The sequence below is a fragment of the Myotis daubentonii genome, chromosome 9 (genome assembly GCF_963259705.1).
Source record: "Myotis daubentonii chromosome 9, mMyoDau2.1, whole genome shotgun sequence".
Taxonomy (NCBI): Eukaryota; Metazoa; Chordata; class Mammalia; order Chiroptera; family Vespertilionidae; genus Myotis; species Myotis daubentonii.
The window spans coordinates 85,192,891-85,220,863 of NC_081848.1; the positions used below are offsets into that span (position 1 = coordinate 85,192,891).

The 27,973-nt window shown below is 68.2% G+C and overlaps 3 protein-coding genes across 20 annotated transcripts; 2 read left to right on the plus strand and 1 right to left on the minus strand.

Moving 5' to 3' along the window:
- Window positions 1–12: 12 nt before the first annotated feature.
- CDHR5 (cadherin related family member 5) lies at window positions 13–5,916 on the plus strand. 4 transcript variants are annotated; one of them, XM_059710685.1, is made up of 15 exons: window positions 13–173; window positions 301–476; window positions 710–760; window positions 1,535–1,627; window positions 1,728–1,829; window positions 1,920–2,030; window positions 2,124–2,294; window positions 2,806–2,896; window positions 3,031–3,128; window positions 3,227–3,427; window positions 3,530–3,643; window positions 3,716–3,800; window positions 3,889–4,515; window positions 4,994–5,178; window positions 5,402–5,916. In XM_059710685.1, exons 1-15 carry the CDS (start codon window positions 119–121, stop codon window positions 5,879–5,881), a joined length of 2,640 nt encoding a protein of 879 aa, XP_059566668.1. In that variant the 5' UTR covers window positions 13–118; the 3' UTR covers window positions 5,882–5,916. The 4 variants fall into 4 exon arrangements, with proteins under 4 accessions (XP_059566668.1, XP_059566669.1, XP_059566670.1 ...); XM_059710686.1 differs by having other exon boundaries at window positions 3,961–4,515; XM_059710687.1 differs by having other exon boundaries at window positions 14–173; window positions 4,396–4,515.
- A 586-nt stretch (window positions 5,917–6,502) lies between these two features.
- Window positions 6,503–9,480, plus strand: IRF7 (interferon regulatory factor 7). 5 transcript variants are annotated; one of them, XM_059710725.1, is made up of 10 exons: window positions 6,503–6,614; window positions 6,753–7,123; window positions 7,203–7,365; window positions 7,452–7,659; window positions 7,894–7,952; window positions 8,040–8,250; window positions 8,326–8,433; window positions 8,505–8,993; window positions 9,075–9,193; window positions 9,273–9,480. In XM_059710725.1, the coding sequence occupies exons 2-10, from the start codon at window positions 7,104–7,106 to the stop codon at window positions 9,435–9,437; spliced, it is 1,542 nt and encodes a 513-aa protein (XP_059566708.1). In that variant the 5' UTR covers window positions 6,503–6,614; window positions 6,753–7,103; the 3' UTR covers window positions 9,438–9,480. The 5 variants fall into 5 exon arrangements, with proteins under 5 accessions (XP_059566708.1, XP_059566710.1, XP_059566707.1 ...); XM_059710727.1 differs by having other exon boundaries at window positions 8,347–8,433; XM_059710724.1 differs by having other exon boundaries at window positions 8,040–8,433.
- A 356-nt stretch (window positions 9,481–9,836) lies between these two features.
- PHRF1 (PHD and ring finger domains 1) lies at window positions 9,837–27,851 on the minus strand. Of its 11 annotated transcripts, none has more exons than XM_059710676.1 (18): window positions 27,700–27,851; window positions 25,040–25,154; window positions 24,338–24,436; window positions 22,644–22,858; window positions 20,888–20,971; window positions 19,573–19,688; window positions 19,274–19,374; window positions 18,944–19,119; window positions 18,356–18,485; window positions 16,486–16,613; window positions 15,928–16,118; window positions 15,547–15,663; window positions 14,920–15,074; window positions 11,534–14,074; window positions 11,039–11,193; window positions 10,667–10,927; window positions 10,425–10,553; window positions 9,837–10,166 (listed from the first exon to the last, which is right to left on the minus strand). In XM_059710676.1, the coding sequence occupies exons 2-18, from the start codon at window positions 25,131–25,133 to the stop codon at window positions 10,032–10,034; spliced, it is 4,827 nt and encodes a 1,608-aa protein (XP_059566659.1). In that variant the 5' UTR covers window positions 25,134–25,154; window positions 27,700–27,851; the 3' UTR covers window positions 9,837–10,031. The 11 variants fall into 11 exon arrangements, 9 of the variants coding, with proteins under 9 accessions (XP_059566659.1, XP_059566655.1, XP_059566652.1 ...); XM_059710672.1 differs by having other exon boundaries at window positions 15,547–15,666; XM_059710669.1 differs by having other exon boundaries at window positions 15,547–15,666; window positions 16,486–16,718.
- Between the last annotated feature and the right edge of the window lie 122 nt (window positions 27,852–27,973).

The following is a 27,973-nucleotide window of genomic DNA, read 5'->3' on the forward strand; positions in this document are numbered from 1 at the left end:
GGGGCGGTGCCCGCAGGGGCGAAGGTCGTGGGCAGAGACTGCACCGGCACCAGCACCAGCGCCAGCACAGCTCGGAGGGCCCTGGACGCCGGGCCCGACCCGACCCCCACCGCCCGAGATGGGGGCTTGGGCCCTGCTGCCGGCTCTGCTCCTGGCCCTGGCCCAGGCTCAGGGTGGGCTTGGCCGGTGGGAGGGCTGGGCGGTGGGCGGGAGGGCTGGGCGGGGCGGGTGGCGGCGGCGGCGAGGTGGCGGGAGGGCTGGGCGGTGGGTGGTGCTGACCCTCCCGCTCCCGCTCCCCAGGCTGCTCTGTGAACCAGACCCTCTTTCAAATCGAGGAGAACACGGTGCTCAGTGGGCCCCTGGTGGACATTGAGGTCCCCCAGGGCCAGCAGGTGACCTTCGGGCCCTTGTCCACCCCCCACGCATTCCGGATCCAGGGGCACCAGCTGTTTCTCAATGTGACCCCGGACTATGAGGTGCGCTGTCGGGCCCGGTGGCCCTTGTGGAGCGGGGCTCTGCCCACAGGCAGTGACTGGCCCCTCTTGGCTGAGGGCAGGCCGGGGCGGGGGACCGGGGCCCTTGGGGGACAAAGCTGCCTGGGCCCCTGGGCTGTGGGCGAGCACCTGGCCCTCGGCCTCGGTCTCCCCTCTGTGGATGCGGTGGTGCTGCGCCCGGCTGGCAGGTGGTTCCTGACACACTCGGCCCACAGGACAGAACGATGCTGCTGGCAGACCTGGAGTGCAGGCGAGGCGACACTGTGGTGAGTGCCCCCCTCCCGGGCCGGGCACCCATGTCCGTCCCTCCCCTGGGACATCAGAGCGCTCCCAGCTCGGGCCCTCTCCAGGGACCTCACCCAGTGGCCTGTTGTCCAGCGTCACCTGTGCTGGCAACGCCCACACGTCCTCCAGCCAGACTGTCCCCGAGCTGCAGGCTCGCAAACCCCACCACCGAGAGCGCCCGCCCCCCACAACTCCCGACCCTTCCGTGGAGGGGACCGCAAACACGCAGACACAGTGGGGACGGCCGGGGAGCCCCACGCACCTGCAGCTCAGCTGCGAGCCGCGCCCCACCCACCTCACAGCGCCCACCTGTGCAGAGCTCAGGGTGTCTCCTCTAAAACGTAAGGGCGCCTCTTCTTGGCATAACACCCCCAGGGCCGGCGCTCAGCACACTGGCCGAGGCGCTCGCTGCCGCTGCCGTGGTCACAGGGCGTCTCTAGGCCCCAGGCTGCTCATGCAGCCCCTTCAAGCGCCGGGCTCCCCGTGCCCGGCTCCCCGCGCGCTCTCTCTGATTCACAACGGGAGGAACTGTCCTGCCTTGTCCTCGTGGGATTTGGCTGGCTGCACCCCCCTCCCCTGCGTTATTTCTCCCCAGGACACTGGCACCGACAGTGTTTCACAAGTTGGGTGTGTGTGTGTGGGGGGGGGGTCTGGGCCCTGCGGAACAGAGCTGTCCTGTGACGTCTCCGCGCCCGGAGAGCAGGGCCACCTGCATGCGGGGGAAGAGGGGGCGCTGACCACCGCCTGTCCACCAGGTGAGCCAGCTGAAGGTCTTTGTGACCGTGCTGGACGTCAACGACAACCCTCCCGTGTTCCCCTTCAAGGTCAAAACGAAGAAGGTGCCCGAGGTGAGTGCGAGGCGGGGAGGGGGCTAGTGGGGGCCTCGGCCTGGGGATGGGTCCCCGGGGGTCACAGGCGTGGCCAGACCAACCCCTCTCCGTCCCCCAGGACACGAAAGTGGACACCATCGTCATCCCCCAAGAGGAGCTGGCGGCCACGGACCTTGACAAAAGTGACATCTTGTTCTATACCCTCCAGGAAGTGACGCCGGTCAGCACCCCTCCCACCCCCCCCCTCCTTCCCAGGCGCCCCTGGCCCCCCCCCCCCAGCCTCCCAGGGTCTCAGCTCTGCCCCCCTCAGGGTGCCGGGAGCGTCTTCTCCCTCGTGGGCACCAACTTCCCTGCCCTGCGGCTGGCCCAGCTGCTGGACTTCGACAGGAGTCAGAACATGACCCTGCAGCTGCATGTGCGGGTGAGCAGGCCCTGCCCCGGGTGGGTCGGTCCCTCCTGGCCCCACCGACCGCCCCAGCCCGGCTCCAGGCTGACTGTGGGGCTCGGGTCGCAGGACACCCAGGACGAGAGCGCTGTGCCCAGCCACAGCGCCACGGCCACCCTGGTCCTGGAGGTGCAGCCCGCGGACCGGCGGCCGCCCTGGTTCCTGCCCTGCCTCTACTCAGACCTTCTCACCTGCGTCCAAGCCCAGTACCAGGGGGCCATCCCCACAGGCCACAAACTGGTACTGGAGGGGAGCGCGTGCGGGCTGGGTGCCCTGGGGCCAAATTGAGTCGTGATTTTTAAACAGCTGTGAGCATTGTTTTGTAAACCAATCTTGTCTAACCCTCTGCCCGGGAGTGGTGAGCCAACGCCTCTGAAATGAGCATGAAGTGGACAGCGCCCAGCTGTCCTGGGGCAGAGCCAGACCCAATGGCCGGGGACTGGTGGGCCCTGAGGGGCTGCCTGTCCCCGCTCCTGCCCCGAGGGGTGCACAGAGGCACCGGAGGGGGTCCAGAACCTCCCCTCGAGCTGCCTGACCCCAGGGGTGCCACCTTCTGAGACACCCACCGCTCAGGCCAATCCCATGTCTTTGGGAAGATGACTCATTACCAGTGGGTCCATGAGGGTGTCGTGGGTCAGGCCCATCCCGGGGCGTGGAAGGGCGGGGTGTTCCAGGCACTGTGAGGGGAGGGGAGGGGCCGAGCTGGAGGCCTCACACCAGCCCAGGGACTCTCCTCCCGCCGTCCCCACAGCCAGCCCCTCTCACCCTGCGACCTGGGCCCATCTATGCCGTGGACGGGGATCGGGGCATCAACCAGCGGATCATCTACAGCATCCTGAGGGGTGAGTGAGCCGGGCCCCCGCGTCTCTCCACTAAGCACCCGACCCAGACCCGCCCCCACGTGGGCAGAGCCAGCTGGGACCCTGGACCGCCGGCCGCTGGAGGGGGCCGGCCCAACCCGCCTGCATCCCCCCAGGAAACGAGGATGGCACTTTTGTCATCAACGCCGACTCGGGCAACCTCACCATGGCCAGGAGCGTCCCCAGTCCCAAGACCTTCCTCTTGCTGGTCAAGGTGGGTGCCCCGGCCCGGTCTCCAGGCCCCTCCCTGAGCCCCAGGGGGCAGGACTCGCGCTGCAAGGACTCACTGGTCACTGCTCCCCCCCCCCCCAGGGTGAGCAGGAGGACCGGGCCCGGTATTCAGTGACCCAGGTCACCATAGAGGCCCGGGCCGCCACGGGGAGCTTGCCCCGGTTCCCGCAGAGCCTGTACCGTGGCGCCGTGGCTCTGGGCTCTGGTGTGGGCGTGGCGGTCAAGGATGCAGCGGACCCCTCCCAGACCCTGAGGATCCAGGCCCAGGACCCCGAGTTCCCAGTAGGTGCCGCCCGGTCCCTGGACGGGCCTGGCCTCCCCTCTGGGGGTGGGTGGGGGCCACGGGGGCAGCCTGGGCCCAGCGCTCACCGGGGCCGTGTCCAGGACCTCAACTCGGCCATCACTTACGAAATCACCAACAACTCCAACTTCCGGATGGACGGGGAGGCGGTGCTGACGGCCGCCCCGCTGGGGCAGGCCGGCGTCTTCTATGCGGAGGTGAGAGCCGCAGCACCTGAGGGGCGGGGCCCAGGGGGGACCTCAGAGGGACAAGCCCCCTCCCGTCCCTAGGTGCAGGCCAAGAACACGGTGACGGCCGGCACAGCGACCACAGTGGTGGAGATCCAGGTCTCCGAGCAGGAGCCGCCCCCCACAGGTGAGTCTCCGCCTGGTCACCTCAGGGAGGGATCTTGCTGGGGCCGGCTGGGGACAGAGGCAAGCGGAGCTGTGTCCCCGGCCCCCAGGCCCCCCAGGTTCCCCAACACCCCCAGAGACTGGAAGAACAACCCGGCCCTCAAGCAGCTCCACTTCGGAAGCCCCCAGGCCCCCCGTGCCTTCTCAGGGACCCTCCACGACCAGCTCTGGGGGGACCACGGGCCCGCACCCCCCCTCAGGCACCTCTACTCCGGAACCCCCCACACCTTCTCAGGGACCCTCCACGACCAGCTCTGGGGGGACCACGGGCCCACACCCCCCCTCAGGCACCTCTACTCCGGAACCCCCCACACCTTCTCAGGGACCCTCCACGACCAGCTCTGGGGGGACCACGGGCCCGCACCCCCCCTCAGGCACCTCTACTCCGGAACCCCCCACACCTTCTCAGGGACCCTCTACGACCAGCTCTGGGGGGAGCATGGGCCCGCATCCCCCCTTAAGCACCTCTACTCCCGAAGCCCCCACGCCCCCCACACCTTCTCAGGGACCCTCCACGACCAGCTCTGGGGGGAGCATGGGCCCGCATCCCTCCTCAGGCACAACTCTGAAGCCATCTGCCTTGTCCACCACGCCTGGGGGGCCCTCGAGTGTGGGAACCAGCACTTCCCCCTCATCAGCCACATCTAGTGGGGGCTCACAACAGACCTCAAAGCCAGGTACCTCCCAGAAGTGCCCAGGGCCCAGCAGAACCCCTCACCCTCAGTAGCACCCCCGGACCCTGGAGTCACCCTTGTTCCCTGACCATGAGGCTGGGTGATCCTGGGACTCCCTGGAGGGCCTGCCTGGCCCCACCCCGCCCCAGGTTGGACCAGCAGGGCATGTGGACTGTGAAATCCAAAGGGGGGAGCCCTGGGGAGGTAAACTGGGGTGTGTGTGTGGGGGGGGGGGCAGGCCAGAAGCCACAGTTCCCAGGCTGCCCACCCCACTGGCCCAGCACTGTTCTCGCCTCCCACCTGGACCCTCCCTTCAGCAGCCTGGCCTCCGGGGTCCCTGGGAACATAGCCTCTGGGGGCAGGAGAGCTGGGGGGGCGCTGGCCTGTCCTGTCCCAGGGCGTCTGAGCCTGACCACGTTGGTAAGGGACGTGCCGGGCTGAGCGGGCTGAGCTGACAGAGGGGCGGTGGTGTGGCCTGCAGGCTCGACTGGGGCTGGAGGCACTGGGGACGGTGGCCACGCGGAGGACCAGCGCTTCTCGGCTGTGGAGATGGGGGTCCTGGGCGGGGTGCTGGGCTCCCTGCTGCTCCTGGCGCTCCTGGCCCTGCTGATCCTCTTGCACAAACACTACGGCCCCTGGTTCCAGTGCTGCTCCAGCAAAGCCCTGGTGAGCCAGGTGCAGGCGGGCAGCGAGGGGGGCGCAGAGACCAGAGGAGATGAACAGATGGGCAGGGCTGTGCCCCGGGCTGCAGACCAAGGATGGGGGCTGGGGGGAGAGCAGGGGACACGGGAGGGACTAGCGGGGACCCCTGTCTCTGGGGAGGCGGGGATTGGGCCTGCGCCCAGGCCCAGGGTCCCTGCTGAGGCCGCGGCTCCCGCCTCCTCCCCAGGAGGCCCAGCCCTACGGCTTCGACAACAAGGCCTTCCTTCCCGACGACCGCGAGCCCAGCTGGGCGCCGGCCCCCAGCCCCGGCCCCGAAGGCACCCCAGCCGAGGTCCCGCCCGAGCCCCCGGTGCCCCCGCCGCCCACGCCCCCGTTGCCCGCGCCTCCCGCGCCCCCCTCCTCGCCGTCCCCCAGCCCAGCCCCCGAGTCCCCCACCGCGGCCCGGGACGAGGGCGGGCCGGCGGGCGTGAGGTCCATCCTGACCAAGGAGCGGCGGCCCGAGGGCGGCTACAAGGCCGTGTGGTTCGGCGAGAACATCGGGGCAGAGGCCGACGTGGTGGTGCTCAACGCGCCCGTCTCGGACGCGGACGGCGCCGGCGACTCCGGCAGCGAAGGCGGCGACGGCAGCGACGACGAGGGCGCGGACGCAGGACCTGGCTGGGGACCCCGCGCCGGTGTGCCGGGCACCGACTCCACCTACATCTAGCGCCCCGGGGGCGGCCACCCACGCCCCCCTCCCCCCCCCCCCCGCCCCGCACTGCGCGGAATAAAGTGTCATTCGACCCCCCGGCGGCGCGTCCGTGGCTGGGCCCCAGTTGGCGCGCGGGGAAGGGGGCGGGGGGGGGGGGCGTGCAGGGCGATCCCTCCCGCAGCTGCGGGGCCTCCCCGGTCCCGGCCCCCTAGCGGCCAGTTTCCCCTCCCGGGGCTCCCGGGGCAACCAGGCCGAGGAGGACGCCTGCACTGGGGAGCCCCCTCTCCACTCGACGCGGCGACTCTTGGCCTGGAGGAGGCTCAGGAGCCCCCTCGAGAGCACAGACCCGGGACGTTTGGGGGCACAGCCTGTGCCCTGTGGGCGGGGTCCAGCTGGGGCAGTAAACACTCAGGCCCGGACCGTGGCCTCGGGTGCGGGTGGGGCGCCGCCCGGTGTGGCGGGAGCCAGGAGCAGTGGCTAGGCCGGCGCGGGGGATGGCGGGTGGGACCCCTGCGCCCTTCCGCAACCCCCACCCCCGAGTGGGGTCTGGCCTGCAGCTCGGCGCGCGCACACCGCGCCCTCCCTGCCCACACGGTACAGTGGCCGCCGCACGTGACGCCGGCGCCCGCCCCAGGCTCCGCGGTGCCCGCCCCGCCCCGGGCCCGCCCCCCACCTTCCCAGCATAAAAACGCGGGCTCCCGGCCCTCCGCTGAGACGAAATTTCCCGTCCCGGCGGCTCCGGTTCCAGGTATGCGGGACCCCGGCCCGTGTGGAGCCGGAGGGGCAGCTCCCGGTTGGAGGTGGAGGCGGGGGCGGCCGAGCCCGGCGGGAGCGGAGGCGCCGGCTTCGCGGCCGCGGGTGGTTAAGGTTTCGTTTCGTTTCCCAGCGGCGCAGGGCTTCGCGGTTTCGCTTTCCCGGCGCGTCCCTCCAGCGGCGGTGCCCGTCTCCAGGGTCCAGCCTGCGCACCCCAGGCCGGACGCTGGCCCAACACCTGTGACTGCACGTGTGCGCGCCGCCACCCGCGCTCACAGCCCGGCCACCTTCGCCGAGAAACCCGCACCGCGGCACCGTCGTGGCCATAAGCCCTCCACCCACATCTGTGACCCCCGCACCTGTGCCAGCGGGGCCACACCTGTGACGCCGGCCACGCGCCTGTGGCCGCCCACGAGCAGCCCTTCCCTCCCCGGTGGGAACGCCTGCTTGCCACCCCTGACCACAGCCCCTCGCGGCGGGAGCCATGGCCGCTGACCCCGAGAGGTGAGAGCCTGGCCCGCCTCCCCGGCGCCTGACCCCGCGCAAGGGCCGCGCGCTGACCCGCCGGCTGCTCCGCCCGCAGGGGGGCCCCGCGCGTGCTGTTCGCAGACTGGCTCCTGGGCGAGGTCAGCAGCGGCCGCTACGAGGGGCTGCGGTGGCTGGACGCCGACCGCACTCGCTTCCGCGTGCCCTGGAAGCACTTCGCGCGGAAGGACCTGGGCGAGGCTGATGCCGGCATCTTCAAGGTGGGACCCGAGGCGGCCCAGGGTGCGAGGGCTGGCGGGCTGGCCTGCCGGTCGCCCCGGCCCACACCCTCGGTCTCCCTCCCCAGGCCTGGGCGCTGGCGCGCGGCAGGTGGCCGCCCAGCAGCGGCGCAGGTGACCTGCAGGCCCCCGAGGGCCAGCTCCTGGCGGCCTGGAAAACCAACTTCCGCTGTGCTCTGCGCAGCACCAAGCGCTTCCTGATGCTGCACGACAACTCGGGAGACCCCACCGACCCGCACAAAGTGTTCACGCTCAGCTCCGAGGAGGGGTGCGGAGGTGGGACGTGGGGAGGCTGCGCGGGCAGAGGGAGGTCCGCGGTGCTGGGACTTTGTTCTGTCCAGGGGCGGCCCCGGTGAGGTCAGATCTGTGGTTTTAGGAATTGGTCTGGGAGAGGATGGTGCCAGGTTGGAGGGGTCCTGGGGAGGCTGATGGGAGGGGGCTGTTGGGACTAGGGAAGGGGGCAGGGGCCAGCTCTGTGTCTCAGGTCCCAGTGCTGCCCTCCCCCCTCAGGAAGCCCAGGCACTGACCAGGGGGACCACAAGGCTCTTGAAGATGCCCCACCCGCCAGGGTAAGGCTGCTCTGCCCTCCTGGCTCCCTGGGGGTGTGCCACCTCCTGGACTGTGAGCTGCTCTGCCAGCACTGTCTTCCCCTGCAGGGGGCGCTCCCTGGGCCATGCCTGGCAGGAGATGCTGGCTCGAGTCCTGGGCCTGGACCAGCCAGGTGGAGCCCGGTGCCCGGCGCGCCCAGCCCCCTTGTGAGCCTGGCTGCCTGCACCAAGGACCTCCTGGTGGAGGCCCTGCAGCAGAGCCACCTGGAGCAAGTGCTGGAGGCTCAAGCCGCGGCCCCAGTCCTTCCGGCGGCCTGTGGTGAGGGGCTGCGGTGCCATGCCAAGGGGAGGGGCGGTCCAACCCGGATGGTGCCGGCCAGTGAAGCCAGTACAGCTGTCCCCCTGCCGCCCTCAGGCCCAGAGCTGCCTACCGGGCAACTGGAACTTCCATGGGCTGTGGAGGCCCCCAGACCCAGGTCACAGCCCCAGGCCCAGATGACAGGTGAGGAGCCAGGGGGCGAGTGGAAGAGGGAGGGGCTGGGAGCCGGTGCCAGCTCAGGCCTTCTTTCCCAGACGCAGGTCCAGCCCCCGAGGCCTGGCAGCCCCCACCTGAGGTGGAGCCCTGCACCCCACTGGCGGGGGCCCCCTACCCGCAGCTCGGCCTGCATGCAGAGCCCAGCCTGGGGGCCCTGCACGTGACCATCATGTACAAGGGCCGCACGGTGCTGCAGGAGGCAGTCGGGCGCCCCAGCTGCGTGCTCCTGTACGGCCCCCCTGGCTTTGCTATGCAGGCCCCGGAGGCCCAGCTGGTGGCCTTCCCCTGCCCCGCCCAGCTCCCCGACCAGAAGCAGCTCCACTACACGGAGAAGCTGCTCCAGCACGTAGCCCCCGGCCTGCGGCTCCAGCTCCGCAGGACTGGGCTCTGGGCCCAGCGCCTGGGCAAATGTAAGGTCTACTGGGAGGTGGGCAGCCACCTGGGCTCCGACAGCCCCTCAGCCCCCGCCTGCCTGCTGGAGCGGAACCGTGACACCTGCATATTCGACTTTGGCACCTTCTTCCGAGGTCAGTGGCGCCCACTCTGGGAGGAAAGTCCTTCCCGCCCTCCTGTCCCGGGCCCTCCACTCACCTAGCCCCACCCTGCAGAGCTGATGGAATTCCAGGCCCGCAGGCGCCGGGACTCCCCACACTACACCGTCTACCTGGGCTTTGGGCAGGACCTGTCGGCCGGGAGGCCCAAGGAGAGGAACCTGGTCCTGGTGAAGGTGAGGGCAGGTCCCACCCGGGAGGCTGCCCCCCCCCGCCCCCCCCCCCCCCACCGGGCTGACTGCATCCTCCCTGCAGCTGGAGCCCTGGCTGTGCCAGGCATCCCTGGAGCGCGTGCAGCGGGAGGGCGCCTCCTCCCTGGACAGCAGCAGCCTGGGCCTCTGCCTGTCCAGCTTCAACAGCCTGTATGAGGACCTGGAGCACTTCCTGGATTACTTCATGGAGGTGGAGCAGCCAGCCTAGGCCGCCCCGGGCCGCCCCGACCCAATAAAGAGCTATGAGCTGGTGCTGGTGTCCTGTCTGGTGGCTGGTGGTTGGGCCAGGGAGGGGGTGGTCCCCGCAGGCCACCCAGGCACAATGAAGACCCTCGCGCACGCACTTAGTGTTACAGAGGCCAGAACGCTCCCTGGGCTTCCTCCGTGGCCAAGAGCCGCCCCTGTGCTGCCCCGAGGCCCAGCCCCAGCCCCTAGGTCCGCCACGCTGCCCCGGGAGGCCTCGGAGTTGGACGAACACTTGAGCCATATCTGTATTACATTGCCAACTGAGAAAGCGGGGGTTCCCTAAATAAGAGACAGGCAGCCCCTCCCGCCCGAGGTCCCCTCTTCAGTCAAGGGTTCCCCTTTCAAGTACTGAGTCAACGAGAAGTTTCTAAAGAGAATCCATTTCTGATAAATTAGAACACAATGAAGGCGTATCTACAATGTACACGTAACGTCCAGTTTAAAGGGCGCAGGGCGGGCACGGACCCACGTGGTCTCAGGAACCTGGACACAGTGCTGGGGTCCCCAGGGCTTTCTGCCGCCGTCACTCGCAAAAGCACATGGGGCCAGGCGAGCCTCAGCCCTCGGCAGCGGGCTCCTCTCCGGCCTCGGGCCTGCGGTGCCTGCGCATGTGCCTGTACTTGTCCACGTAGGCCTTCACCAGGTTGCCCACCTTCACAGGGTTGATCTCTCCGCTCCTGCTGTGGCAGATCTGCGGCGGGGCGGGGGGCCACAATCACCCAGAGGTCCTTTCACAGCCAAACACGTTCAGTGGTTGCCAGGACTGGGCCCTGGGGGCCCGCTGTACCCACCTCCCAGGGCCACTGAGGGTCCCACCATGATGGCCAGGAGCCTGTTTAACAAGCAAGGGGGCCGCTGCCCCAGCACCACTCATTCCTCCCAAGCGCCCTCGTGGCGCCAGGGCCAGAGCACCTCCCTCCACTCAGACCCGAGGCCCGCCAGCGCCCACCTTCTGCACGGCCTTGCGGAGGATGTCCTTGTACTCCTCCTTCGTCACCTCGCGCTTCTGGTAGAAGGGCTTGATGGCCAGCTTCACCTCCTCCACCGCCCGCTCCTGCACGTGCAGCTTCTTCAGGTACTGGGGGCGAGCACAGCGTGAGGCCGGGCCCAGGCCTGCGGGGCGGGGCCCTTGGGGGAGCCCAGCGCTTCCCGCCACCCTGCCTGTCCCAGGAGGATGGAGAGGGGTCTCACCTCCTCGTTCTTGGCTTTCTCCATGGCTGGCCGGGGAGTGGCCGTCCTCTCCTCAGAGTTGTTGGTGGCGGCAGCGTGGCCAGCCGGCTCGGAGGCTGGGGTCAGGACGGTGGGCACTGGGGCCAGGCTGGGTGCCGCCCCGCAGCCCGCCAGGGGGAGGCTCCCCTGCAGGAGGAACTGCACCGTGGGCTGGCTGACCGGTGCGTAGGGCGGGACACTTGAGGGAAGAGCCAGGGCGGGAGGCAGGCTGGGACCATAAACCTGGGCAAGAACAGTCCGCTGAGCGCAGCTTCGATGCTGGCAGCACCCAGCCAGGCACAGCCCCCGTGGCCCACGGGCAAGGTCACCTCCCCCCACAGCCCTGACACCCACCTGGGCAGGGTCTGCAGTGGGAAAGCCAGGCTCTGGAAGCGTGTAAGCAGGAGGGGGCTCGGGGCAGGGTGCCTGCTGGGAGTCCGCCACAAGGCCTCCGTCTCCGGGTTCCCACGCCTTTTCCTGCGGCTGCTGGGGCCTGTGCAGTGGGGTCCCTGAGGGCCAACACGGGGAGGTGGGTGTTCTGTGACCACCCAGGACGGAAGGCTACCTCCCGCTGGAAAACTCCAGAGAAGCATCCCAGCACCGAGGACACAGGCTGGCTGCAGCCACCGCCCTACCTGTGACCCCAGAGGCCCAGGAGCCACCGGGGAGAAGATGCCCACGGTGCCCGCTCTGTGCCCCCTCCGTGCTGCCCCAGGAGCCACCGGGGAGATGCCCACGGTGCCCGCTCTGTGCCCCCTGTGCTGCCCCAGGAGCCACCGGGGAGATGCCCACTCTGTGCCCCCTGTGCTGCCCCAGCCCACATGTGGGGCCACAGGAGCCCCTACTCACGCAGGCCCCGGTCCTCAGCCAGAGCGCCACCTGCGGCCTCCTGCAGGTTCCAGGTGACCCTCTTCACCGGGGCCTTCGCCCGAAGCACGGAGCTCAGGCAGAGGCCTTCCTCCTTGCCCAGCAGCGCCCCGCCCCCAGCCGGGCCTCCCAGGGCACCAGGCACCGCAGCCTTGGCCTGGTCCTGCTGGAACGAGCCCTTCTCCTGGGGACCCTTTGTCCAGGGCGGGGGCTGCTCGGTGTCCTCACTGTGGATCAGCGACACCTCCCTTCTGATGGCAGCCAGGCTGTTGTCCTGCTGCTGGCCGGCCGGGGGTGCAGCGGGGCGGGGCGGGACCCCGCGCTCAGGGGAGGAGGAGTCTGTGCTCTCCGGGGAGGGCGGGGAGCTCATGTCGTCGAGCTGCGTGAAGATGCCTTCACTGGAAAAGTCGTCAAAGACCTGCCCCGCCTCAACCGAGTCCACGTAGTCCAGGTCCTCGGGGGCACACTCGGCCGGCACCTCGGGGGCAGGGGGGGCCTTCGGGGGGGCGCGGTTGGCCTCAGCCCCTTCTGGCCAGGCTTCAGCTCCTGCTGAGGCCTGCAGCCCCGCCAGGTTCTCCCTGCCGGGCCTCGGCTCCTCCTGGGGAGGGGGTGCTGGGGAGGCCGCCTTCACGGGCAACTTCCTCTCGGGGGAGCGGGAGCGGGAGCGAGGCCGAGACTGCTTCTCACGGGAGCGAGGCCCCCGGTGCTCTCGGGACCTGTGCTCCGGGCTGGGGGACCTGGACCTGTGCCGCCGCCTCTCACGGGAGCCCCGCCGGTCTCGGGGCCACTCGCGGCTCCTCTCCCGGGGACGGCGGGGCCTCCGGGCCCTCTCCAGGCTGCTGGGGGGAGAGCACCCCCTCCCCTGAGACCTGGACCGTCTCCTCTTCTTCCTCCTGCTCTCGCGGTGCTCGTGGGAGGAGCTCCCAGGGCTGCCGGAGCGGGAGCGGGACCTCCGCCGGCCTCGGCCCGAGTCCCTCCTCCTCTCCCTGCTCTTGTCCTTGGCCTTCTTCCGCTTGGCCCGCTCGTGGCTGCTGGAGCGGTCACTGGGAGACCTCCGAGCCCTGGCCTTGGCCAGGGGCCTCTTGGCCTGGTCCTCACCCGCCAGAGGTGACAACGACCTGGAGCTCCTGTCCCCGGAGCGGGAGCCGGAGCGGGTGCGGGAGCGGGAGCGGGTCTGCCTGTGCCCTGGGGCGGAGGCCTGCTTCCTCTGGTCGGTCTCTCTGCCGCGGGAGCTGGACGGGGAGCGGGACGGAGACCGCAGCTCCACGATCCTGTGGGTGGTGGTGGGCAGGGCGTCCGGCTCCACCACCGTCACGCAGGTCACCGTCCGCTCCTCAGAGCCAAAGAAGGTGGTGCGGGGCAGCCGGTCCTCGTCCTCCCAGGGCTCCAGTGGGGATGGCCTTCGCGCCCGGGGGGCTGAGTCCGGGCGCCCCGCGGGCTCCTCGCCCCGGAGCTGGAGCCGGCTGGAGGGCGGCCCCCGCGAGGGCTCGGGCTCGGGCTCCGCCCCAAAGACGGCTTTCACGGTGTAGGAGGTGACACACCGCACGGCCTGCGAGGGCGGGGCCTTGGGGCTGCCGATGGAGATGGTGCGGGTGATCTCCGAGGGCAGGAGGCCGGGGCCCAGGCGCTCGGGGCTGCTGCCTGCAGAGCTGGAGTCCGAGCCCGTGGGGTTGAACGGGTCATAGATCTCGCTCTTGAGCTGCTTCGTCTTCCTGAGGGAGAAAAGGGGGGTGGGGCTCTCTTTCCTCTGCGCCTTGTTGTCGACAGGCTGGAACGTGTGGCAGAAGCCGGGGCTGGAGAGTCTGCTGGAATGCGCCGTGTTCCCGGGAATATTGATCCGGAAGCTCTCGAAAGTTGAGCTGCCGCCCTTCCCCCTCGAGGGTCCCAGCGGGGCAGGGGACTGAGCACCGCCGCCCCTTGAGTGCACGCTGGGCTCCTGGGGGCCCCTGCCGTGCGGCGAGCCCTCTGCCCGGGCCCCGAGGCCAGGCTGCCCCGGGCCCTCCCTGCCTGTCAGCCGGCTGATGCAGGAGCTGGGGATCTCCACTCGCTGCCCGCCGGCAGGGGCGGGGGCGGGGGCTGTGTCCGCCCACCCACTGCCGCTGTCCCTTCTCATCTTTGGTATCCTGGGGAGCTGGGAGATGTCCGCTCTCCGCGGTGCTGGCCCCGGGGCTTGGCCTGGCACTGCACTGGCGGCTGGCACATCAGGGCCGCCGTTTGAGATCTTAGATGTGAATCCAAGAGGCCCAGAGTGCTCACTGACGCCTCTAACTTGTGGGTCCTCCCGTCGTTTGAAGCCAGGACTGTTCACGTTTGACGGGCTCTGGGCCTGACCTGACCGAGGAGTCACTGAGGAGTCCAGTCTCGCCGCAGCCCCCGACGTGAGTGCAGGGGCGTGGGAGGGGGTGGCCCTGCCTGGACTGCGCGACGCCAGGCCTCCCAGGAGCCCGGAGCTTGGTGCTGGGGGCTGCGGGCCGTCTCCCCCTTGGGACAGACCGACTGAGTGTCGCTGAAAAGAAACAGGTGCTAAAAGACAAAAAGGCAGACGGCCATCAGGTGCCCTCCCTCCTTTCCAAGCTCCATGACTTGCTTAGCCTTTATCACACGGCTTCTAGCTGTGCGTTTCAAGGTCCTCCTACTTGTTGCTGGTGGGGGCACAGCCCTGTGGGGGGCACAGCCCTGTGGGGGGCGCCCTGGGCAGCTGGAGGCTTTGCTGTGGGGCTTCCCTTCTGCCGCCCCTTGTGATATTTGGGTTCAGGACCTGCCGAAGCCAGTGACAGACCTTTGGCAGGAGGTGGGAGGGGAGGGCTGCCCGCCTCCGCAGCGCTGCCATCGCTGGCTGCCCAGTCCCCACACTGGACCCCACCCCCAAGACCTGCTAGGCCAGTGATGGCGAACCCATGACACACGTGTCAGAGGTGACACGTGAACTCATTTTTTTGGTTAATTTTTCTTTGTTAAATGGCATTTAAATACATAAAATAAATATCAAAAATATAAGTCTTTGTTTTACTGTGGTTGCAAAGATCAAAAAATTTCTCTATGTGACACGGCCCCAGAGTTAAGTTAGGGTTTTTCAAAACGCTGACACGCCGAGCTCAAAAGGTTCGCCATCACTGAGCTAGACCCAAATCAGCGAGGGCTCCGCGTGGCGGGCTCCAGGGCTGAGAACACAGGCCACGGGGCGGCCTTGGGCCTGCGGCTCCGTCACCACCCAAGTTAGCTGCTCGTTGACACTGTTCAGAACATGAGGGAAAAACAGGAGGACGCTGCCCCTCCTTTATGTCCGCTGTGCGTGGAAAACGCACCCGCCCTCCACGCGCACCCACCCAAGCCCAGCGGGTCTCCACTTCCGCACCAAGGCGGCGTACCTGCCCGCTTGGCGCTGAGCGAGCCGTCGCGGTGGATGGTGACGTCGGCGCTGTCCATCATGAGGAGGCTCTGGCCCGACAGGATGCTGCCCAGCAGGTCGGGGACAGGGGCCACGTCCACGTCTGGCTCGGGCGCCGCGGCAGGAACGCTCCTCCTGCAGGTGCAGACCAGGCCCTGCCACCGCCGCCCTCAGGCCCCTGCCCGACCCCAGGCCCGGGAGTGGGGCTGAGCGGAGGCCGTCCGCCAGGACCCCCCCAGGAGTGAGACCCGCCCGGCAGCTCCCCTGAAAACGGGGCGGGATGAAGTCAGCGGGTGCACCACAGGCCAGAGCACAGCGGAGCAGCTCTGCTGTCATGGGGGTTCAGTTTCTTCTTTCCCCACAAAAGCTCCAATATGAGAAAAGGCCCAGCCCAGCAGCCTGGCCCCTACCCAGCATCCCTGCTAACGGCTCCCCACCCAGCACCCCCGCTGACGGCTCCCCACCCAGCACCCAGCACCCCTCCTGACGGGCCTGCCCGTGGCCTCGTGCCCTCGCTCCCCATCAAGAAGCCACGGGGAGTCTGGGGTCTAGAGACCAGCAGCATGGCTGCCACGCCGGAAGCGCTGCCCTTTGCCCTCAGACCCACCTGGAGAGCCCCATGGAGACGGGCCTGGCCACCGGCTGGTGAGAACGCAGGGCTGAGCGGGAGAGGACCCTCCTCTTGGCACTCAGAGGGGAAGCAGGGCTGGCAGACGGCTCTTCGCTGCTGGAGGAAAGACACCAGCCGAGGAAATGGTGACCCCTGCCCGAGGCCCACGGGCCCCTCCACCCCTGCCCAGTGCCCAGCAGGACGGCCTGGTGCTGCCCACACGGCACGTTCCTCGGCCCGGACGGGCATGCAGTGCCTGAGGCTCACCCTGGCCCACAGGGGTGGCGTGCCCACCGTCACAACACTAGGAAGAAGGGAGGTGACCGCTTGCTCCCCAACTCTGCAGAGGTGCCTGTGGCACTGCCCCCCTGCAGTCACCTGTCGAAAGGGTCCAGCTCATAGGGGTCTCCGAAGACAGAGAGAGAGGCAGCCCCGATGTCCGCACGCAGCAGCCCCAGGGAGGGGTCCGCAGGCCGGAACACGGATGGGATGCAGGCCCCGTGGGTCGGCCTCCGGAGGCCCAGCGTCCGCGCGATGCGCCCGCGAGCTGTGACTTCACTCTGAGCAGCCTTGAAGGGAAAGGACCGCCGTGAGACACGTGGATCTGGGTGCGAGCTGGCCACACCAGCAGCGGCTGAGCCCACGCCAGACCAGAGCAGCCGGCCCCACACCATCCCTATGCCCACCACTCGGCCTCTGCAGGTCCCAGGCCAATGAGGGTGGACCTGGGGCTCCGCCAGGACAGGACAGCCTGCCCGCAGGACCCCTGTGGGCGCTGCCCTCGAAGCCGCCCCAGTGGCCCCTAAAACCAGGGATTGCCAGGGAGCCTAATGACGACCCAGCAGCTCTGCCTGTGTCCTGGCCCACCCGCCGGCGTGGCTCCCAGCAGGAGGCCGCTCCAGGACACCACGCCCTCGGAGGACCCGGCAGGCCCACCTTCAGCTTCTGTCCTTTCCTCTTCTTCCCGCGGCCCGGGCGCCTCTTGGACCTTGTCCCCGAGCTCCTGCTCCTCACAGCTGGTCTGGGCTGGGCTTTCTTCCTTCCCAGCGCTTTCCTCCGTCTTCCTGCAGAGAGGACACCGTGGGCCTGTGCTTCCCGCGCGCCCACGGCGTCCCCGAAGGGCGCCCCCGCCAAGGCTCCGCGGGGAACCACCACGTTCACGCTGGAGTCTTCAATGGGAAAATCAACTGCGGTTTAGAGGCCCTGGCGCCCATGGAGGGCGGGCAGAGCGCGGGCGGCGGCCTGCACAGCTGGGCCCGGGCTTGGAGAACCGGCGCCCACGTCCCAGTTACATCAGAAGAACCACCCGACAGTGAGAGCCGTGGCGAGGGACCTGGCTCTGCACCCCTGTGGGTCTCACCAGAGACAAGACAACATGGGCCACCTCCCTGGACACCACCCGCGCCCCCCCCCGCCCCCAGCCCGCGTTCAGGCCTGACCGGCGCCTTGGAGCTGCCAGGGCTGCTCATTGGGAGGAGGGCCCCCCGCACCCAAGAGGCACGGGAGCCTCGGCAGGGCAGCAGGGGCGCCAGGAAGATGGTGGGACCGACCCTGGGCGCCCACGGCTACACCCCACGCACCCCAGCTGCCCCTGTGAGCTCACAATGGTGCGGAACCCCGTGACCCCCAGGGCTGCTGAGTAACGCCACGGGGCTGAGGTCTGCGCACCGAGGCCCAGCCACAGGGGGGTGGGGGGGACCCTCAAGCTGTGCAGCTGGTGCAGGTGAGCCCCACCATGGCCCCAGCGTGTCCACGGCCCCAAGCTCTGACACCCCCCCCACCCCCCCCGCAGCGGGCACACAGACCAGCAGACCCGCCCCGAGCGCGGGAACCCGGGCCCAACTACCCGGCGCACGGGCAGGAACAGGCTCGGCGCGGCCGGCAGTGCGGACCAGGACCAGGACCCCGGGACAGGGGACGTCCACACGGGCACGGACACTCTCCGCACAGCAGCAGTCCTGCCCTGGCTGTGGGCTCGCAGACGACACTGCAGACGCCGCGGCCTTTGTGACACAGTCAGACTCCGCACGGCCGCTGCTCGTGGGGCGGGCACCACAGCGCTGGGGGTGGGCCGACGGGAAAAGCCTCCCTCTGCAGGCGCACCGCCCACGCGCAGGGATGAGGGCGACGCTGCGAGCAGGCCGGCCGGGCGAGGGCTGGGGCTGCCGAGGGAGGCCAGGGCTGAGCCCGGGAGGATGACGGAGCCCGGGCCCCTTCCTGCAGCCCGACCACAGTGCGGGTTTGACCTACACCTGCCACAACTTCTTCAGCAAACAAACAAACAAACAAAACCTCAAGCAAAACACAGCAAAGGAGGCACAACCACACAGAGCCGCCTGCCACCTCACCGGCGACGCCCCGTCCCAGCTGGACGCTCACAGGGACGAGGGCAGCTCCGGAGCGTCCACTCAGAGACTGTCCTCCGTGCCGGGGGGCGAAGCCAGTGAGAAGCACACGTCAGGAGTGTGACCGGGTTTATGACATCAGAAAAAAACCACACACGTACGACACAAGAGCCCATGATGCTGAATTTTAACTCGAGAATCAGTGTGACCGAGGACCGTCTCCCAGCTGCCCACTCAAAGGGCCCAACGCCCAACAGCTGGCTTCACGGAGAGGCCGCACATGCCAGGCCTGTCCCAGAGCAGCGGCTACCATGGTGCCCACGGCCGGGGACGGCACCGACTGTTCAGTCGCTCATTGCCCTGCGCTCACCGAGGGGGAGGGCCCCACACCGGCCTGGCAGGAGCGCTCCCGTGGGGCCTGCAGCTCCCAGGGAAGCTGTCAGGGCCGGCGCCTGGCTTACTTGCTTTCCTCCTCCGCTTGGCAGGGGCCCGCGGCGTCGTGGGGCGCTGGTACACGGCTGTGCTCAGACCAGAGGCGACGGCTTCGATGGTCTCGTCAAGCAGGGAAGACATCAGGTGCCTGGGGACATGCTGCACGCGGGTGGGGTTGGTGGGCACCAGGCTCATCCACGCCTTCCCAGGGAGGCCCGGCCGGGCCGCCGTGGGGGACACACAGCCTAGGCCCACCCCACCAGCCGGCATCACCCTCTCGATTCCACAAACCGCAGATGCTTCCTGCTGGCAGGGACCCGGGGGGACCGGCCCAGGGGAGAGGGGAGGCCTCCCAGGGAGCAGGCTCAGGGCGAGGGTGGAGGATGAGGAGGGCCGGGCAGGCTCAGGAGCAAATGGAGCAGAGGAGTCACACCCCCAGGACACGGGCCGGGATGGCCTGCAGGTGTCCTCCCTGGGAGCCGGTGGTGGCAGTGGTGTTTGATGAAAGCACTAGGCCCAAGTGCCCCCAGTCTCCTCCCCCGCCCCCCCCTGCTCCCACAGGAATGCCCTGAAGCTGGGTGGCCACCCAGACCCGGGGTGGGGGGGAGAGTGCCTACCTGGATGCTCCGGGCAGTGGACATGCGGTTCCGGTTCACAGTGGCTCGAACACGCTCACTCTGCCGTGTCCTGGCGATGGCCCGGGTCCGCCCCTCACGAGGCCGCAGCCGGCTGGCGGTCGGCACCGCATCGACCAAGAGCAGAGAGACCTCCTCCTCGGTCACGGGATCCGCATCTGGGAGGAACGGAGAGGCTGGGCCGCTGTGCAGCTGGCCCTCCAGACAGGCAGCGCCGAAGCCTGGGCCCAGCGACCACCGAGAGCCCACCCAGCTGGACGGGCCTGACTGCCCCTGCCCTGGGCCGCGTGGACACGGAGGCGGCGGCATTACCTGCAGGAGAGGTGGCAGCTCCAGGGCTGGCACATCCCGGACAGAACCACTCGTCCACGGGCACCTCCTGGAGAGGGGGGTCCAAACACTCCATGTGGTACCTACAGGAGTGCAGGGCCCATCAGACCCGGGCCCGGCCGCACCCGGCACCGGAGAGCAGGTGCGCAGCTGCGCCCCAGACCACAGCGTGGCCCGAGGTGCTAAGGTGTCTCCCTGCGCGTCAGGGCCCGGGGCCCCCGCTTCTCAGCTCCGTGAGAAATGCTGGCTGTGGACGGCCAGCAGGTGGGCCCCGCGCTCACCCAGCGTCACAGCCATCGCAGAGTAGCAGGCGGTCCTCCCGGTCACTGCGGCCGCACACCTCACAGAAGGTGGGGTCGTCCTCCTCCTCTCCGGCCCTGGCATTCTCCACGGGGACCTGGAGGCAGAAGGCGCGGCTGCTCACACGGCCAGTGGCGCCAACCCATCCACCCAGCGGGCGGAGTCTGTGGCCGGCCCGGGGCAGCTCCCTCAGCTGCTTCAGGCTCCTCCGTGCCCCGCAGACCGACCCCGAGGCTCGGAACTAATATGCATCCAGGGGTTTTTAGGTTTGGGGGCCATTTTAAAGTAGTTTATCCAGAAGAAAAAACGGGTTTAACCGAAAACAAAGTGGTGCCCATGCGAGGGCCCAGCGCAGAGCAAGCAGTGGAGACAGAGGGCCCTGGTGCTGGAGGGAGCCCACCCCACGCCCCGGGCAACCACGAGAACAGGAAAGCAACCTTCAGGCAGCAGGTACTAACCACTCGGAAAACGTCACATAATCGAGCAAAGACGTGGAAACGCAGCTGCCATCATTCGAGCCCTGTCTGGTGGGAGGTCTGTGGACACGCCCCTGCCTCTCCTGCGAGCCCCCCAGCAACACCCCCGCAGGTGTCAGCAGCCGCGGGTGACAAGCAGGCCGCGTGTCTGGTGGGCTGTCCCCCTGCACCTCCCGTCACACCGAGGCAGACTCGCCAGGGAATGAGGTGCCTGCAGGAAAATTGCCCACACCAGGACCCAGGCGGCCACCTGCAGCACCGACCCCAGAGCGCCAGAAAGGGCGTGGTCTCAGCAGAAATATGCACCTCACGCCCTGGCACCTGCGGTTTTGTGCATTTTGTAACACACAGCGGGTCCACAGCTGCGAGAGCTGCGCGGCCGTCCTGGTGTTCAGGTCTAAGGTGCCTCTAGGAGCCTCTCTACAGCTCGTCCTCGACACCAGAGGTGCGGAGGCCCTTTCGGTCTCTGAAAAGCAGAAAAGCCAGCCGAAACCTGGTCCCGCTCCCAAGAGAACCGCCTCCTCCAGGCCCGGCTGCGCGGCCACGGCAGGCAGGAGGTGCGCGCTGTGGAGAAGAGGGCGCCTGGGAACCGGCCCCCTCGCCTGCAGTGCCCTCCCCCCCCAGAACCCACGCGGCCGACAGACCGGGCAACCCCCTCCCCCACGGCTTCCGTCACGGCTGCAAATGGCAATCGGGTGGGTTTCTAAGAAGCGCGGGGCCAGTACGCACTCATCTCAGGAAAGCAATTTTGAAAGCTTCCCCACGAGACGGGGGCCAGGCAATGAACACAAGTGGCGGGGGCTCCCCACAGCGCACTCACCTTCTTCAGGACTTTTCCACCAAACTGGGCTCGAATACAAATGCGTTTAAATAGAGTTCGATCGACTGGACAGGAATTGGCATTCTGTGAGGAACAGGAGCGGTGTCAGGACCCTGCAGATCACGTTCACTAGTAACGTCCCACTCGAAATAAGGCACGCGCTGAGCCTGCAACATGCCTTCACCCCGAAAGCCAGACGGTCCGCCCGCACGCGGCCGAGCTAAGCTGCTGGGCCACAGGAGCCGCCGCTGCGAAGAAGGGGAAGGAAGGGGAGCCCGGCATGTGCACACGGCCGTTCGCAGGCGTGAAGGGGGCTGAGGGAGAAGGCGCCCCTTCTCTGTTCCAAGCCTGTGCCCGTGTTCCATGAGCTGCTCCCATGTCTCAGCACACGCAGAGGGCTCCCTCCTCAGAAATGCTGCTAAGATCTTCTTGCCTTCACAGTGTTTTCCATGTGAGTCCTATCAAACGCCTTGACTAGATACACGTGTACAGCGCAACGCACTTACCCGTGAATCTCCATGTCCTGGGGCAGCCCCCGCAAGCTACCAGCCCCCCTGCCCCCTGGGGTCTGGGCGCCTCTGGCCAGCACAGGACGGGGCTGCCCCCAAGCCTCCCACAGGCAGCCCGCAGCCCCTCTCCCTGCTGAGCACACCCTCGGACGTGTCTGCCGGATGCACTTGGTCCTCTGGCTCCCAGGGCACTCCCTGTGGGAGGACATGTCACACCCACACCTGCCTGAGGAGCCCTGGGCTCCGCCCACCCACGCGGGCTCCGGGCCGTGCGGGGCTGTCGCCTTGTGGTGTGCGCAGTGGTGTCCCGCGCACCCCGCCGACTCCTGTGCTCAATGTCTACCCGTAAGTCCCTCCCGGGCATCCGGAGCCTTATCAGGGGCGGCCAGGAGCCCGCCAGGTCCTGCGTGAGCTGCCCTGCCGTCACGCGCGGACAGAAGAGCCCCTCTCTGCCCATGAGGAGCTGCTGTGTTCACCGTGTCCTCATCCCCGGGCCCTGCCAAGCTCCACGGCCCGGCCCGTTCCCGGATGAAGTCCAATGCAGCCACCACAGACGGCAAAGCGCCGCGCCCAGGAGGGATTCTCCCCCTCCCCCCGCGTGCTCTCCAGGAACCGCGGTGTCGGGCGCCGGCTCTGGGGAGCCTGCCCACTGCCCTCCACGGGAGACTTCCCACGCAGAGGGCCACCTCCGCTTGCTCTCAACTGCCGCTCTAGCCCCGTCCTCTGGCTGATGTCTAAGTGCGCTCCCATGTGAGCCATGGTTCGCCCTGCATCCGGCAGCCCTGCTGAGCCACAGTCCCTGGCCGTGCCGTGCTGGCGTGGCGTCACGGGTGGGGTGGGAGCGCGAGGAGAGCAAGGCAGAGGACGCGTCAGCACGGCCACACCTCCTCATCGCTGCACAGTCCACGCCTGTGAAATCCTCACAATCGAGTGGAAAGAACAGGAGCAGGGCTTCCGGCGTCCTCAGAGACACGCAGGCTCCCGGGCCTCAGCACTGCCGACCCCCACGCCCCTCTGCACCTGCGACCCCCCAGCACACAGCACCGCGCACCTGAGCCCTGCTGGCCCCTATGGTCCCTGTCCTGCCGCCTCTGCAGTACGCGTCGCCCACAACCTGAGAGCCAGCGGCGCAGGCGGGAGCCAGGACCGGCTGCGAGTCAGCCCCAAGGCCCACGCCGGCGGCAGAGCAGAGCAGACCCAGCACAGGCCGGGCCCTCAGACAGGAGGCCCGAGAGCAGCCGCCTCACCTTGGACCACTCCAGGATACAGTCCAGGCAGAAGTAATGGGCGCAGCTCTCCGGGGTCCCCACAGCCTGGTCCCGGAAAGTGTTGAGACAAATGGGGCAGCTCTCCGCTTCGTCGTCGGAGTGACACGTGCCGTTGGCCTCCAGCTTCCCCTGAGGCTCTGCTGCCACCAGCACTTCCACGTCGTCGTCATCGTCGTCTTCGGAATCTTCGGAACCTTGAGAAAGAGGGACACACGTGAGCTACCGCCGCGCAGGGGAACCCGGATCCCACCCCGCACCGAGGGACAGACCACCTGCCGGCCCCGCCGGGTGCTGGCAACGGCTCCTCACCTCAAGCCGCTCTCAAGCTGAGGGGCACAGCCCTGGCCGGGCAGCTCCAGCAGCCCCGGCCCCGGAGCAGCCAGACCCCACGGGCCGGGCATGACTAGGTCCACTGCCCAGGCCAGCGCCCCCGACGGCGGCCACACTCCCAACCCCTCCTCAGAGCAAGTGGGAAAGAGCCATCTGCCTTCAGACAACACTGCCCTTAGCGGCCCCACTTCCCTCGGGGCAGAGAGCACCGGTCCTAAGCGGACCACGAGGCTGCCCCGGTCAGAGGCTGAGGCTGGGCGCCACCCGCAGAGACGTAAGGGGACGCTCTGGTCGAACACGCAGTCACCGTGTTTAGTTTTCTGTCCTCCCTGAGTGCACACAGAGGACAGACCAGAGGTGTGGCCGCCTCGCCGGTCCCAGGACTCCACCCGTCCATCCCTCTGCGTGTGGCAGCACGGTGCCCACCACGCTACCGCCCATGACCCTGCTGCTGTGGCAGAGCAGTTCCCGGGTCGGGTGGACTGTGTCAGGCGAGCCCTCCAACCGCGGTTCTCCCTGGCCGACTGCAGAGGCCCGAGGCACTCCTGCTGGGCGGCCAAAGGTGGCCGCCAGGAGCGGATGACAGTGCCCAACAGCCAGCCAGAAACCGGACTGCAGCCCTGCACGAGACCTGACTTCTGCCAACAAGCGTGACCCTGGAGGAGGGCGTCGTCCCATGCACCAAAAGGTCGCTAGTTCGATTCCCGGTTAGGGCACATGCTCCAGTTGCGGGCTCGATCCTCGATCCCCGGTAGGAGGAAGGCAGGAAGCAGCCACCAAACAACGTTATAATCTCACATCGACAGCTCTCTCTCACTCTCTCCCTTCCTTTTTCGCTAAAAAAAAGTCAGTAAAAAATCTTAAAAGAAGACAATGAGAGTGAGCACAGGTGGGAGCCCCTAGCAGCGAGGACCTGGTTGGGAGCCTGGGCCAGGCCGTGCTCCATCCACCCGAGACCCGGGGCCTGGAAGGGGCACCGAGCTCTCTGCTCATTCTGCCGGGAGGCGTGGAACGTGGCCTCCCTAGAAACCGCCGTTCCGGTTCCCGCCGCTCCGGCTCCGGCACATTTCCATCTCCTGCCCTCACCAGAGAAGAGGCCTAGCAAATCGCGTCACCAAACCGAAAGGAAGCGTCACACCGAAGTACGCCGTCGCACCCGTGGGCATGGAGGACACCCCACAGGGGACTGCCCACCAGGCCCGCTCTGCACGGAGTCTCTCCCCAGCGCCTCGCCCACCCCTCAGCGGCCAGTGTGGTCAAGCAACAATGTCTCTGGGGACGTTTTAGAACCCACTGCCCTCACAGCGAGACCCAGGAAGCCGGTCCACAGGCAGCGCGCTCACCAGATCCATCCTCCAGGTCCCGCTCGTCCTCTCCATCGGTGCCGTCGCTGAGCTCACTGCCCGTGTCCTCAGAGCCGCCACTGTCACCATCACTGCTTTCTTCTAGATCAAGACAGGAAAACACAGGCGGGGGCAGAGTCACACCCGAGGCAGGAGGAGGGCGGGTGCACAGAGGGGTGCAGCGGGCAGAGTGGGGGCGGGGCGGACGGAGGGGACAGCAGCTGCTGGCAGGGTGGCAGGTGGGGCTGGGCGGACGGAAGTAGGAAAAGCAAAATCCCTTTGCTCCACTGACATCTGTATCGCTTACGTTAAAAATGACACCTGTACTACTCTCAACAATAAAGGTCATTTTAAAAGATTATAAAAATAGGACGAGAATGTACCACTTCTGCAATTTGAAAACAAAGAGTCGTGTAGACATCATTCAGACAACAGCCAAAGGGAACACAGCTTGTCTTTCTAATCCTCACCCGAGAACATGTTTATCATTTTAAAGAGAGAAGGAGGGAGAGAGAGAAACATCCACGGGAGATGGAACTGCAACCTTGGTGTAGGGACAACGCTCCAGCTGAGCCACAGGCCGCGTGGGCGCTCGGCTCTCCGAGGGCCCGTGCCGTGCAGCGCAGCGCGGGGGACCCTGCCTCTCCTGAGGTGCCGGCCACGGGCCCGCGCTCGGCCACAGCAGGAGGGGCAGTGGCTCACCAGCATCACTGGCCAGGGTGGCAGCGCTGAGTCCCGGGTGGACATCTGGCCCCAGGCTCTGGTCCACCAGCTCATCCAGGCTGTCCTCATCCATCGCTGGACATGGGAGTTGAGCCTGCAGCAAAGAGAGTGAAGTCATTCCCAGCTGTGCCAGGCTGCAAAGAATGGCAGCCACTCTAGCCGTCGCACCCCTGGTGGCACACGTCCATCCGCAGGCCAGGAGGCCGAGCTGAGAGCATGCACACAGCAGCCCAGCCACAACGCGGTGGGTACAGGGAAAGACAGATTCTTAGCTCCTGAGCTACATGCAGTCCGATCTCAACCTGCAACAAGCCCAAGTCAGCCTCAGCTGCGGGTCTGGATTGGGATGAAAAGGCTGGTCGGGAGCTGAGGCAAAGCAGGACTTTCGACAGGGGCTCCCCGAAAGGCCAGGTGGCAAGCAGGGCGCTCCCCGGGCAGATCTGCTCAGCCAAGGCTGCCAGCGGCCTCTGCTCCAGACCCCATTGGGAACCGCGTCAGCTCACCCAGAGCAGCCCCGGGGCAGCCCGGGGAGCAGAGGTCACGTGAGGCCCTGCCCCTCCGCCACCATGGCCATCCCCTCGGGCTCCTCATCTCCAAGTGGGGACACCTGTCGATCTCTGCACGGATAACACGGAGACCTGGACAGCGGCCTCTACGTGCAGCAAGACACACTACCTCCCACACCAGAGCCTCCAACGCTGGTCCCCAAATAAGGGTTCCTTCTCATCAGGTGACCCTCAGAGGGAGCCACTCAGCGCCCTTCCTGCCCTTCTCCGGGGGCAGAAGCACCAAGCAGGAACGGGAAGGGGGGTGGGGGGAACGCCGACGCTGGGCAGGCAGCACCCAGGAGCCAAAGGCCCTCATGCTTGGCCCCAGTGCAGGCGGCGGGGTGGGGCTGTCACCACACAGATGGTCCCAGGGAGCGAGCCCCCTATGGGGTCCGGGCCAATCCCCTCAGCTCCAGACCCGGGACCACAGTGAGGCGCTTGATGTGGCGACACACTCACGCGCCACACAGTGCTGTGCCTGGAAACAGTAACCTCAGAGGGTTTGTGGAACGGTCCGCCCCGTAAGCCGGTGGCCCCGACTTAAGAAGCCCAGCCCCACTGAGGGAGGGTCCGCACCCCGAGTGCTTGGTGCCCGGGCAGTGCGGCAGGACCCTGCCCGTCCTGCGCCCACGTCCTGGCCACGACTCCTGAAGACCACAGACCAAAAGGTGACAGGGCCACGGCCCACCCAGGAGCACGGCCCCTGTCCACAGGAGCTCAGGGCAGGGGGGCAGCACTGCAGATCCTCACCGAGGCCCTGCTCCACAGCCCCGCGGGAAGCGTAGGGACGGCACCTGGCGTCTCCCCGGGGCCCTGCCTCAGAGGACAAGGAGGCCATGATGGATCTGGCACAGGGGCTTGCTAGCAACACCAGGAAGTGCACCTGAACGAGCTGCACCTGTGGGCAAAGTCCCGGGGCCTAGCTGTCCTCCAAAGGCCTCCCACACCCCTGCACCCGGAGCGGAGGCTGCACCCCGCCTGCATCCTCACACAGTACATGCTGGCTGCACCCCGAGAAAGAAAGGACCTGGGTAGCCTCCAAAGGTACTTTCCGGAGCCAGCACCTGCACCTACACCAAGTACAAGACCAGCCAGGGACCCCAGCGGCAGCCCAGCTCCTACCGGCCTGCGCGGACTCTGCCCTAAGTTCCAGAGGCCACTTCTGCCGGGGAGCCCGGGGCCCCTCGCGGTTCCGGCGGCCTTTCGGGTGCCGGCAACATCCTGTGGTTCTCCTGCTCAGCCTCCGATTCTGGGGGCGGGGGGGAGGGCGATTAATGCAGGAAGACATTCCCCCCTCTCTTCAGATCCAGGGACCCAACCACCGGCAATTCCGACCACTGCCGGGGAACCGAGTCTCCGGTGGGTGGTAACCGTGCCAGGCCCGGACTCGTGGGCCCTTCTTATCCACCGGCTGCCATGGCGGCTGGGAGGCCGGAAAGTACATTGGCCTGAACCCCAGAAAGCTAAGACGGCCACCGAGGCCACACAGGGGCTCCCCGGTGCAGGGCATGGGCCAGAAGGGTCGGTCCGAGAGAGGGGCGACGTGCGGAACCCCAAGTCAAACCTCACCGAGCCTCGGGTTCTGCGGGTCACCGGGCAGGTGACCCTGCGGCCGGGGGCAGACAGGCAGGTGTGAACCCGGGAGCGGTGGGCACTGGCGGCCCCTTCACCTCGGGGCTGGGAGCGAGCCCCACCTGCTCGCGACGTCGGGACGAGGACGCCGTCCCCGGGGCGCCCCCGGCCGCCCGGACGCAGGCGCAGCCGACGCAGCAACGTGGGCCGAGAGCTGGCAACGAGCTGCGGAGGGTCACGGCTCGCTCGAACGGGACGGCGGCGGCGGGGAGTCGCGGGAAGGGGCGGGTGGGCTCCCCGCGGCCCGGAGAGGAAGGCGGCCACCCCGGAAACCCGCCTGCAGGCCGCGAGGCCCCCCCAGCCCCGGCGCGAGGCCTCCCCGCCGCCTCCCGCCCGCCGGCCCGGGACGCAGGCCTCGCTCCGCCCCGCAGGCCGCAGACAAAGCGCGCGGCGCCCGGGAACCACCGCGCGGCCGGAACGCGGCCGGGACCCCGGGGCCGGCGCCGCCCCCGCACGTACCCGGGAACCTCGCGCCCCGCCGGCCGCTCCCGGGCGCTCGCCGCCACCGGACCGAGAGCCTCGACTAGGCCCGGCCGCCGCCGCCGCCGCTGCCGCCGCCGCGCGCCCCTCGACCCGGAAGCGCACGAGCCAGCTTCCGGGTCCCTCCCGCCCCGCCCGTTGGCGGGAACCACAGACGGGGGGGCGCGGGAGAGGCCTGAGCGGAGGAGAAGGCCGCTCCTCGCGGTCGCGGGCCTCGGGGCGCTGGACACACGGTGTAGTTGAGGACGAACGC

Coding starts and splice junctions, on each gene's coding strand:
- PHRF1 (XM_059710667.1), bottom strand. CDS start 25,133: ATGGATGAGGACAGCCTGGATGAGCTGGTGGACCAGAGCCTGGGGCCA. Junction 19,375..19,572: donor TGCGATGGCTGTGACGCTGG/GTGAGCGCGGGG, acceptor GCACTCCTGTAG/GTACCACATGGAGTGTTTGG. Junction 10,554..10,666: donor AGAAAGCCAAGAACGAGGAG/GTGAGACCCCTC, acceptor GCTCGCCCCCAG/TACCTGAAGAAGCTGCACGT.
- CDHR5 (XM_059710685.1), top strand. CDS start 119: ATGGGGGCTTGGGCCCTGCTGCCGGCTCTGCTCCTGGCCCTGGCCCAG. Junction 477..709: donor ATGTGACCCCGGACTATGAG/GTGCGCTGTCGG, acceptor CTCGGCCCACAG/GACAGAACGATGCTGCTGGC. Junction 2,897..3,030: donor CATCTACAGCATCCTGAGGG/GTGAGTGAGCCG, acceptor GCATCCCCCCAG/GAAACGAGGATGGCACTTTT.
- IRF7 (XM_059710724.1), top strand. CDS start 7,104: ATGGCCGCTGACCCCGAGAG. Junction 8,994..9,074: donor CTTTGGCACCTTCTTCCGAG/GTCAGTGGCGCC, acceptor CCCACCCTGCAG/AGCTGATGGAATTCCAGGCC. Junction 9,194..9,272: donor GGAACCTGGTCCTGGTGAAG/GTGAGGGCAGGT, acceptor TCCTCCCTGCAG/CTGGAGCCCTGGCTGTGCCA.